This window comes from Ranitomeya variabilis, chromosome 5 (genome assembly GCF_051348905.1).
Source record: "Ranitomeya variabilis isolate aRanVar5 chromosome 5, aRanVar5.hap1, whole genome shotgun sequence".
Taxonomy (NCBI): Eukaryota; Metazoa; Chordata; class Amphibia; order Anura; family Dendrobatidae; genus Ranitomeya; species Ranitomeya variabilis.
In genome coordinates, this window is record NC_135236.1 from 292,903,392 (window position 1) to 292,916,099 (window position 12,708).

The 12,708-nt window shown below is 38.4% G+C and overlaps 1 protein-coding gene across 2 annotated transcripts in view; it reads left to right on the forward strand.

Annotated features, from left to right (window-relative positions):
- The window catches only part of PLXNA4 (plexin A4), a 1,056,784-nt gene that overhangs the window by 902,806 nt on the left and 141,270 nt on the right, over positions 1-12,708 (forward strand). For both annotated transcript variants that reach the window (XM_077264448.1, XM_077264449.1), the window contains 3 exons: positions 557-708; positions 3,522-3,639; positions 11,565-11,701. In XM_077264448.1, the coding sequence (XP_077120563.1) occupies positions 557-708; positions 3,522-3,639; positions 11,565-11,701 (407 nt within the window). The remainder of the gene's footprint in view (positions 1-556; positions 709-3,521; positions 3,640-11,564; positions 11,702-12,708) is intronic.

Genomic DNA, 12,708 nt, shown 5'->3' on the forward strand with positions numbered 1-12,708 from the left:
ACACTAATGGCAGTTTCCTTTAAAGCATTTCACTCTTGTACTAATTAAAACATAAGTAGGGAAGCAATCCATCAAAGTGTAGTGTATTCAATAAAATCCTATAAAGGTTAGCAATGCTTGCAGAAGAGTTGGAGGCTACAGAGCTCAATAAAAGCTTATCACAAGTCTCAGGGGCCGCAGACTACCACCAGAGAGCTAATTATGCATTCAGTGCTTAGACCTACAAGGTTTGTGTTTGGCTTAAGGCAATAGGGAAAGATGATCTAAAATCTACATCTTTTCCACAGCCTCTACTTCCACCAGTATGTTCCCTCATCATGAGATAGGAATTTTAATTTTCTGTGTCACATTTATAACTAATTCTGTTTGCAAAAGATTATTCCATTGTGTAACAAATTGTGCATTCACTGTATTGTAGGGCCGCAGAGGTTATGAAATGATTAGCTCAGACGTGTCAGGTCAGGAGAGGAAATTGAATTGTTACTCGCTGACAAGCTTCTTCTACCATGTAATATTTTTTCTGAATATGGAAAGTTATTTTTTTTATTTCTTTTAGATAATTCCTGTGACTGGTCCTCGTGATGGCGGAACAAAAGTAACAATTAGGGGAGAAAATTTGGGCCTGGAGTTTTGGGAAATTCAGAATAACGTGAAGGTTGCAGAAGTCAAGTGTACTCCTTTGATTGAGGAATATATTCCCGCAGAGCAGTGAGTCATGCTTGATAATCATATGTGGCTGTGCTTGCAAAGATCTTTTTAGAAATATGAACATATTTCTGAAAATATCAATTTACTGATCATGGATATTTTCACATTAAATGTCTATATCTTGTACCATTCATATCTATATGTTTGGGTGACTAAAATTACATATGCTGTTCGGTAATTACCTTGAGATCTAGTATGTTGTGTCACACATATGTCATCATGTGTGTGCTAACATTAAAGGGATATTCTTCTTTTATATTTTATCTCCGTAGGGTTACTTTGTTTAAAAAAAAAACAGTCTTAGGCTACGTTCACATTTGCGTTGTGCGCCGCAGCGTCGGCGCCGCAACGCACAACGCAAACAAAAACGCGGCAAAACGCATGCACAACGCTGCGTTTTGCGCCGCATGCGTCCTTTTTTCTATTGATTTTGGACGCAGCAAAAATGCAACTTGCTGCGTCCTCTGCACCCGGACGCGTGCGCCACAGTGACGCATGCGGCGCAAAACGCAAGTGCACCGCATGTCCATGCGCCCCCATATTAAATATAGGGGCGCATGACGCATGTGGCGCCGCTGCGGCGCCCGACGCTGCGGCGCGGACCGCAAATGTGAACGTAGCCTTACTTAACCTCCGCTGCTCCAGTGCTCTCTTTTCAATGCTGCCCAGTCGTTTTTTAACATGACTGCAGTGGTAACGTCACAACTACAGCATGTGACTGCTGCAGCCAATCTACCACTCAGCAGTGATGCTAAGGTAGATGGTAAGAGACAGTAGCCATGTCAACAAAGCCTGGTGGCAGTGGGCAGAGGCAAGTAGTCAGCGCAGGAGGTAAGTAAGACTGATTTTGTTCTTTGTTAAAAGAGCAAGTGTATGAGGTAAAAGTAATGTACTTTATTGGGGCCATAATTACTATACATTCAGCAATACAGATTTTTATATCATGAACGCACTGCAGCATGCTCCATCCGGGACTCTATATGGGGTTGCGTTTTTCGTTGAATCTCCATTTTTAGTTCTTCTAAGGACAAACTTAGCCAAAGATGTCTTTACCTACATGGGACTATGCAGCATGAAATAAAATTCCCATTAGACCTAACACTTTAAAAGCTCATAGTCGGGTAATTTTGTCTGTTTCACTACCAAAAAATAAAAACCTGACCAGCATCTTCAAAGAGAATAAAGCAAGTAGGAACAGGTGCAATTTCTATTTCTGCATGATATACAGACAAAATAATGCAGACGTAGGCAAACATTGAATATATGAACATTGGAGAGCATTACCACTACATAGAATACACTTTTAAAAATAAAGCTACTTAGCGCATAAATTGGCCAATTCATGAGTGCCCACCAGCAACGACCTTTCTTTGATGGGACCCTAGCCCATCCCAGGACAAGAATTTTTGATAAATAATAGGTTTAGGGTCCCTTGAAAGAAAGGTACTCCTTGTCATGGCTGATGGGCACTCATGAACTGGCCAATTTATGCTCTAAGTATCTTAATTTTCTAAGTATATTCTATGCTGTCCAATTTTCATATATTCAATGTTTGCATACATCTTTGCTCTTACGGGTGCAGCTGTATTCTTTTGTTTGTACGCTTTGTATTTCAACTAATTATTTTCAGAATTTCTACTTTTTTTACTTGAATTGCACCATTAATGTTTTCACAGAAAAGTTAACGGCCTATACTTGTCATAACAAACCGGGCGATTGTTTCTTAGAAAGCATTCACTGATACACCCAACTAGGGGTGAACAACGTTTTCTGGTCCAAGGTCCACATTGTCATATTATCATCTGAAACATTTCCAGCATATCAAACTTATATGCTCTGAATGCCTGATAATAGGCATTAGTCCACAAACTGAAATTTGCACCAATAGTAGGGTGCCCTTTTACCCCTGCTTAGAAAAGGGGAAGGTCATGTGTAAATCTGTATGTCCCCATTGTATACGTAAATGCCATAGACTATGGTGTAAAGAGTCTCAAGCATAGATGGCTGTCTGTAAAACTCATATATATCTTTCTGGAGTAATAAAAAGGGATCCAGGAATCTAATTCTCAAGCAGACAGAAGGGGCCCTTGTGCAAGAACAATATAAAGGGGGCTTTGCAGTCCAAAAACTCACCACAATGCGCAATTCTACCTGCTTTGGAGGAAAATGTGCCCCTTTCTTATTGGGCCATTATGTGGCTGCACAGGTTGCTCAAATGGTATATCATCCCTTGACATCCTGTTTTTCTTTATTACAGAAACTACATGCAAACAGCCATGCAAGCGTTTCTGACAATAGATAGGGGCCAAACAATATGATAGTTGGATAAGCTCAGTATAGATTTTCAACCTTTGAATTGAAATATTTTTGTTCACTTAAGTTCTTAAAAATCAATAGGTAATAGAATTCAGATTTTATAAATTGGATGGATTTCTTACATACTCTTGTTTGTATGAATATTTTCTGATGTGATTCATAAAGGATCCAGACATTCTTTTCTCAACTACCGAATATTGATTCTCCAGTCCCACAGTACAGTACTATCTGGATACTGAGTTTTATGCTGCTGTATGCAGGTCAATAAGGGCCACATACCACATATAGTGTTTATGGATCAGCAAGATGCTGAAATAGTGTTAGGGTCGTAGAGTATCTTAGTTACCTGACCAAGAACTTGAGAGTATGTATCAACAGTCATTAATATATATATATATATATATATATATATATATCAATCATGCAATCCATTATCGGTGATTTTATACATATGTATTATTGCACACACTGATTGATTTTCTTTTTATTATTTACAGAATTGTGTGTGAAATGGGTAGTGCCCAGCAAAGCCAGCATGCAGGATTCGTAGATGTCTGTGTGGGAGAGTGCAGAGATGGGTTTATGGTGAAATCCTCATTGCTGTACTACTTTGTGGTAAGTTAAAATGTACACATTGCTACATAAGTGCTGCTAATAGCATTAATGTATATTGCCTACTATTAAATAGTAAATTCAGGACTTTTTAAAGATATGAAATGGTATAATAACTACAAGTCTATAGCGTGTGAATGACAACTTTAAAAAAATTGTCTCAAGATGTGAACACTGTGACATCCCTACTGCAATTTCTTACAAAGATATTAAGCCTACAAAGCCCCCAGGCCCAAGTAGCCACAATCTTATGACATGAAATCAAATATATTGATTACCGTATATACTCGAGTATAAGCCGACCCAAGTATAAGCCGAGACCCCTAATTTTGCCACAAAAAAATGGGAAAACTTATTGACTCGAGTATAATCCTAGGGTGGAAAATGCAGCAGCTACCGGTAAATGTCAAAAATAAAAATAGATACCAATAAAAGTAAAATTAATTGAGACATCAGTAGGTTAAGTGTTTTTGAATATCCATATTGAATCAGGAGCCCCATATAATGCTCCATACAGTTTATGATGGGCCCCATAAGATGCTCCATATTAAAATATGCCCCATATAATGCTGCACAAAGGTTAATAATGGCCCCATGAGATGCTCCATACAGACATTTGCCCCATATAATGCTGCACAAATGCTGATTATGGCCCCATAAGATGCTCCATAGAAATATTTGCCCAATATAACGCTGCACAAGGCCCCATAAGATGCTCCATAGAGATATTTGCCCCATATAATGCTGCACATGGCCCCATAAGATGTTCCATAGAGATATTTGCCCCATATGCTGTTGCTGCTATTTAAAAAAAATCGCATACTCACCTCTCGTCGCTCAGGCCCCCGTCACTTGCTATATTCACCTGTCCTCTGTTCCACCGCTGTGTCTTCTGCGTCCTCTGCACTGACACTCAGGCAGAGAGCGGCGCGCACACTAATCGCGTCACCGTGCCCTCTAACCTGAGCGTCACTGCAGAGGATGCAGAAGACGAAGTGGCGCTCATCGGTGGAACGGAGGACAGGTGAATATAGCGCACTGCCCCCGCCATACTCACCTGCTCCCTGCACGGTCCCTGGTTCTCTGGGCGCCAGCAGCTTCTTCCTGTATTGAGCGGTCACATGGTACCACTCATTACAGTAATGAATATGCTGATCCACCCCTATGGGAGTGGAGTGGGGTCCATATTCATTACTGTAATGAGCGGTACCATGTGACCGCTCAATACAGGAAGAAGCTGTCAGTGCCCGGAGAACCAGGGACGTCCAGGGACTGCGCCAGGAGCAGGTGAGTATTATTAAACAGCTGCCGCTCCCCCTCTCCTGCCAATCCCTGGGAATGACTCGAGTATAAGCCGAGAGGGGCAATTTCAGCCTAAAAAAATGGGCTGAAATTCTCAGCTTATACTCGAGTATATATGGTATATATTCAGTGGCATATAAAAGTTGGGCACCCCTACTTAAAATTACTGTTATTAAGCAAGTTGAAGATTAAATTATTTTTAAAAGGCCTAAAGTTAAAGATGACACATTTCCTTTGCATTTTAGGCAAACAAATACTATATTATCATTTTTTTTATTTTCATTTTAAAAATTACAAAAAGGGAAATGGGCTAATGCTCAGCTCAGATAACTTTAACCAAGGTTTCAAATCTTAATTAGCCTGTTAGGGTTATGGCTTGATCACTATTATGTTTAGGAAAGGTCAGGCGATGTAAATTTCCCAGCTTTATAAAAATCCAGCCTCCTCTAACCTTGTGCCAAAAACCACAGCCATAGACACAAATTTCAGTGATATGTTTCTTATCAGACTGTGCTGTTGTTTCCATACAATTAATGTATCACCAGGAGATTATGATTGCCCAGACTAGCTCCCTAGTGCCAAATAGTCCAACCACTCCCCCTTCTCTGATAAGCAGCTCACTGTCAATAGACAATGAACATAGAGCGCTGTGGTGTGGGCGGGGTTAGCTTTCTGAGCTCTGCTGCATGGTACATCTAAAAACTCTGATTGTGTCACAATATGTGCACCCAGTGAACTAAGCGATATATCATTGGAATCAGGGTATGTTTCTCTACATTATGCTGTTCTTAGATTAGGTTGCAAAAACTTGCTGACAGATACCCTTTAAGGCTGCTAGGATTTCAATAGATGACTGTATTCCATTTAATCCATGTTTGACAGGATATCATTATTTTTTATACCTTGTTAAACTACACTTTAGTCTTTTAGTCTTTTGGCAACCATGTTGATTTAATAGAGTATCGTATCCTGATATTTAAAGAGAACCTGAGACTAGATTCATTTTGCCCAAACTACAGGGAGCACAAATCAGAGTTTAACTGCAAAATTGCAGACAGGTACGGTATATCCTTCTTTGAAACACTGCAGTGTTTAAGTTTTTTTAGTGGAGTCATGCTTTAATACATAACTATATGAGAAAGAAATGCATTAAATTCCTATAAAACAACATTTGATGGTAATATTTACAGTGGATGGTCGCGCATAGCGATGGAAGTAAGCCATCACTTAAAAAGGTTTCTACAGCCTACTTCCATGTGCTGCCCGTACTCAGATATTAGTTGATACAGAATCTTAGGTCAGCTAACGCCAGGAAATCTCCAGACTCCTGTACTGTACAGATCAATAATTCAGCATTCAATAGCTGTTGAGCTGTAATGCTTATGGAACGAAAGACCGGAGACATCTCAACAAAAGCTATGAAATAAATGCACGGACCATTATCTGACAACCACACAGGTCTCTGCGGTGTCAGCAGTGTTAAACATGTTGACGGTGTAGATTTGCATGCCTGGCTTTTCTAATCGGCAGTATATCTGAGGCATATGTGAAACATACTGAATGGAAGACTGATTTTTTTAATGCAACTTTATAGTTCATCACATCTATTGTTGCAACAACTTAATCCGGAAGTGTTTTTAAGTGTTCATTAACACCAAATTGCATTGAAATGCCTGTGGGAAAAGCATGCGAGATCTGCACAAGCGTCTAATGAGTTTGTAATGATGGAGCGTTTGAAGTGAAGTGTTACTGAAAATTGACTGCATTGCACTCTTTCCTTAATTATTTCATCTGAAAAGGGCACATTAGGAAAGAGAGTTTATCTCTAGGAGAATTTGCCTCTGCCTCTTCATGGTGATGGGTAATGCAACTTGATTTCAGTAATTCGTTTCCTCGTGAATAGCAGTAAGCAGGAGCCGGATTGGCACCCAACGCACCCGCTGAGCGCAGCAGTTTTCTTTAGAATTCACATTGGATGTTAACTCTAGCAGTGCCAGCGTATAAACCTCCGAGTAAGGGGTTTCCTTACAAGGCTGTATAACATAGCTGAGTGCTGTGCAATGTTTTATTGAATACTGCTCGGCTCAATGTTATATTATGGGGCAGTGCAATTACTTTATCATACCAATTCGACATGAGAAAACAATCATAGCATGCTACAGGTGCATCTGAGAATTAGATCACGTTCACACAAACAAGTCTATGGGTGCCTGTGAAACATCAGACAACACTTGAATGTCATCTGAGTGCAGTCGATTCCATGGATGCCAGCAATGGAGGAGATGGAGAAATGACTTTCTCCGTCTACTCCGCACCTGTGCTGCGATTCTCTAATGTCAGAAAATTGGAGCACAGACCGCTGACACTCGGCTCAAACTCTGACATAGTTTAAGCAGAGTGTCATTTGCATAATTGGCCCGATCTTTCGTATGATCTCTATATATACTGACCTTCGGTGTCTTTACCTCCACTTTTCGTTCTTTTTGTATTATGATGTTCAGTATGAGCTTGTGTTAACCGTGACTGCAGTTGAACTCTTGAAGAGATTAACTTCAGACCACTGTGTTTTAGGAATACAAGGGAATGGTGCAAGATGACAAGCCCTTCTGAAATTATGACGAATGCCCTGTCCTGAGGCACTCAGCAAACTTGTATTGTTTTCTAATATCCAGTTGTAGGTATAGCATTCTATGATGTCATGTTGTAACAGGAATACGGACAGAGAAACAAGATCCTATGCATTTCGAAAAGCATATTTTCCCTCTTCTGGGATCTTAATGATTTGTATATGGTTTCCTATTTATAGTGATACTGGATATGCGTAAGGTGTACCTGAGTAAGGTGCGTGTTCTTCTCTTGCCATTAAACTATAGGCTGGATATGATTTCTATATAATCCAGATCTCTATATATACAATAAAAATTCCTTATTAGAATGCAAACAGCTCTATCTCATTATTAAAACCTGTTGGCGCCAGTGTACCAAATTCATAAATCCATCACCTCTCAGTTTGTGACTTTGATTGATTTAATTCCCACCTCTCTAATGAGTTTTAATGGCCATTAAATGCCAATAATATTAGTGTTGTGACCTGGTACTGACATTTAATGGTCATTAAAACTCATTTGGGAGGTGGGGATCATGTCAAACAAATGTCACACATTGAGAGCCGATGCATTGTTGATTTGGATACACTGGCACCAAGAGGTTTGAATAACCATATCCATTATTTCTATAAATAGAAGACCATTCACAGAACATTAGCATCCCTGAGGAAGGAAAATGTATTTTCTATAATGTGTAGGATGGTTTTCGATCTGTACCTACCAGCATGTAACATCAAGCAATGACTTTGGGACACAATGCATGTCATAAATGTAGAAGGACTTTCTTGCATCATTCCCTTTCCATTCTTGAAACACAGCGGTCTCAAGTTAATCTGCTCAAGTGTTCAACTGGAGTTAGTGTTAACACAAGCTCATACTGGACATTGTGATACACAAAGAATAAAAAGTTGAGGTAATTACACTTAGGTTAGTACATACATGGGTCACCACTGGATTTATAATTGTAGTTTTTGCATTACTAGTACCTTAAACATACCTGTAGCTAGTAGTGTGTATTATTATTGGATGTGAAATAAATGTATAATTTGATCCTTATGTGCCAATAGTCTTTGTATTTGTGAATATTAGGTAGGAGCCCTAAGTGTGATTGTTAGCAAATAAGTACATATTACAATAGTCTACTCTAAATCATCGACCAAACCCATATTTTCCTGCCAGGGAGTAAGCCCGGATTCATCACTACAAATATTGCATTTCCTCTCCAACATCCAATCCTCTGGAGTGCAATGGTGATCCAACAAAAAGTTGATATTACACTTTGTTATACACTCCTCAAAATTGAAATTGCAATATCAATACAAAAAGTCATGGAAATATAGAAATCACAGGATCTATACACATTTTATCAGTAAGGTTATTGTTAATGGTTGTCGGTTGGAACGTGAACTTCTTACACAATGAATGCACTTGAATATTCAAATCATCAAGATACACTGCTGATGTCAATGTTTGCAATTGCAAATAATTGATGTACCAATTGTGCTCAATGGGAGACAAGTTTAATGATGATGCAGGTCATGGTAGCAAAATTTGAGCCACACAGACTGTTTCCAGCAGAGCTCACAGTAACACGAGCAACATGTGGCTTGGCATTTTAATGTTGAAAAATGTCACTTGGAACACTTTGGAGAAATGGCTGTATTATGGTTTTGTGACCAAATCAATGTACTCCTGAGATCTTAGTGTAGGGTGGTCCTACTAATATACATTAGGCCACACAATCCATAATCCAGTGAGTAAGACAATTGTGACATTTCTTTGTGAAGGCATCTTCATGCCATTGTCCACATGGCCTCCAGATCACTCTTCGGTTATTGTTAGTGATGAGCGAAAATACTCGTTACTCGAGATTTCTCGGGTGACCTCTGAGTATTTTTTAGTGCTCGGAGATTTAGTTTTTCTAGCCGCAGCTGAATGATTTACATCTGTTAGCCAGCATAAGTACATGTGGGGGTTGTCTGGTTGCTAAGAAATCCCCACATGTACTTATGCTGTCTAACAGATGTAAAGAGAACTAAAACATACTCGGAGGACCCCAGAGCGTGCTCGAGAAATCTCGAGCAACGAGTATATTCTCTCATCACTAGTTATTGTTGAGGTAAAGACAAAAGCTGGACTCATCATACCAGCCACCATTGCTCCATTCCAGCGTCCGGTCTCCATATGTGTGCAACATCCTGAGGAGTCCTTCATGAGGGAACATCACACCAGTCCTACTCCCAGGATTATAGTGTAGTGTAGCATAATTTATGAAGGCCAGATGCCTCTAGTCTTCATTCCAGGTACACCAACAGCTCAGCGTTACATTTGTATCTATTTTTTTCATTATTTGCATATTATTAACATGCCTATTGGTCTTATGATTTTCATAATAACTTTACAAATTTTTCAATGCAGATGAGTTTAGTTGTTAATCAGGAGCAGCAAGTCTTCTTTCTTTGCATTGTTCAGACGGGTTACTATGTAGTGTTGTGTATTAAAGGTCTGATTTGGTGAGTGTGAACGGTGACATGTCTACTTTTAACAGTTGACATTTGAGCAGAAATATTCCCTGTGATTCCATATTATCACTCTCAGAGGTATTCTCTTGTTTGCATGGATTAAACAATTATACATGATAGCTCCCTCTCTGATCATACTGCAAATAGTCCCTTAAATATTCATAACCATATGTTTGAATAATTGATATTTCTTTGTAACTAACCCTTCTACCTTCCAATTCAATGTTCAACCAATAACAAGCACTTACCATCTTGCTGTAGTATATGCAATGTTTGTACCTCGTGGATAAAGCGCTTGTATTGTTCTGCTTTATGGGTAATGTTTGGGTAAAAAATGTTGGAGTAAAAATAGTTGATTTCTCTATCTCAGAGCTATAATTTTAAGATTCTGATACTGGCAATGAGAAATTAGGATTAGAGCTATACATTATAAAGGAAGTAGCATAATTTAGATGTCATTAAACACTTCTATTACATTGGAATAGTTTTGATCCATATCAGTAATATGTGCGATTACATCTTACCCATATTACCCATAGTGTATGAATCTACAAGATGTACCGTTGTACATTTACTACTGGTTAACTAATTCACACATTTTTATGGGAGCAGATTTTGTCTGTACTCCCCTATTTAGATAATAGACCTCTATATATAACTGACTGCAGTGACTAAACTTTTCTAGTGGTTCAATAAAAACATAATTTCACCTGATAGAAATTCAATGGTATAAATAAACTGTAAAACAAAGTTCCAAACATCCTCAATCATACAAAAAATAATTAATTAAACCATAGTCCTCCACTCTAAATAATAGAAAGCCATAAAACTATGTATCGAGTTACGTAACCTGACCTTCGTATTGTAGAAATAGTCCTGGTGTCCACTAATAAAGTACATAGCGGCACTAAAGCTGGCACTTACATTTATAGTTGAAATATATATATTTCCCAGATCAGATCAGTGTAACTCACAAAGTCACGGAGCACCAAGTTCAGCTTTCATATCGTAACTGACTCCATTGTTTTCGAATTTCCCGTCACTTCTGCCTAACTCATCACTTGAATGCAGATGTTCTCCTCTCCTGCGGTCCTAAGGAGTTTTTCCATTAAAATGCTAATCTAAGTGTACACTCTGCATTTTCATTTCTGAAACAGACGTTTTTATGGTTTATTTTTGTATCTTTGTGATCTTCAATATCAGATTGTAATCATATGTTACTGTGTTATAAATACAAAAATGAATCCCTTCGGGCTTATAGTTTTGCTGGTAGTGGCAAGGTTAAATCCACAACAGTGTTACACAAAGCTACAAGCGGATTTGAGTTTTTGAATATATCTGTTTGGGTTATTACTAGGACAACTTTGGGGAAACGGTTAACCAATTTTGTTCTGTTCTCCGATACATCGTAGGAATTACTTTAAATTATGCAGATGCATGAAAACTACAAAAGCTTTACGTTCTATCTGCACTTACATGACATCATTTTTGTTTTTAGAATTTGGCATTGTCTAAATTGGAGCCTTCGCAAGGACCAGTCTCAGGAGGGACACAAGTGACAATCACTGGAACCAACTTGAATGCTGGGAGCAGTGTGAAAGTGATGTTTGGGGAGCAACCATGTATTTTTGATCGGTATGTTAACTTATTATATTATTCATTTATTGAATGAAAAATTACATTTTCGACTTTGGGTTTTACCATTAGTTCTATTGTGTATTGTGGTGTTAAAAGTGATAGTTAAAAATGTAGTCCTTGATTCATCAAGACTGATGTTGTTCAGGGAGCATTGTTGATGAAGAATACTGGAGTCGGATTCACCTGATTCATTAAGAGGCTTATGCCTTATCAGCTGTATCTGAAAAGCGCCAAGCACATTTGTGTCCAGTCGGAATTGTGACATAAGGCACACTGCAGCTCAACATGAATTCTCTAAGCGGGCATCACCAGATCCTGTCACAACTTGGTCCTGCTGCAGCGCCATCCATTTTGACGGAGCTGGCCAAAAATTGAATGAAACACCAAAAGTTAAAATTTTTTGTGCAACTTTTTAAAGCATTTTAAATAATCACTTTGATGAATTTTGGCAGGAATCAGAAATGTGCTATCCCTAAATATCCATGTTTCTTAAATAAAAATATTTTTCAAATTTTTCATGAGAATATTTTGTTTGTAACATAGAAATTACAGATAAGGAGCCTGTCAGCAAATTTTAATATTTTCCTACCTTCTGGCTAACTGGGAGCAAAGATACCGATATATTTTTCTTGCACTTTAGTTTAAACTCTAGAATGATGCAATATGACATACTTATTTTTGCCTTATACTTATTCATGCCATACTGAAAATGCTTTATTAGGAGGGAGAAAGTGAACCCTAACCACCATGTACCTTTTCGATTGCCATCTCAGAGGTTTTGGAGCATCATTAGACATATTCATCTTACTACCAGCACTATATGGTCCAAATTCATTGACTTTCCCTCTGATGTATGAAGTCAGAGCTACACACGTGCATGAGTTCTTAGATAGTATAAGAAAAACCTCTCAGATTGTAATTTTTTTAATGAAAAAAAGTCCAGTCCCATTAATATTTATATACAGTTTAAATAAGAAATTTGGGTTAGAATTACAGTATATTTA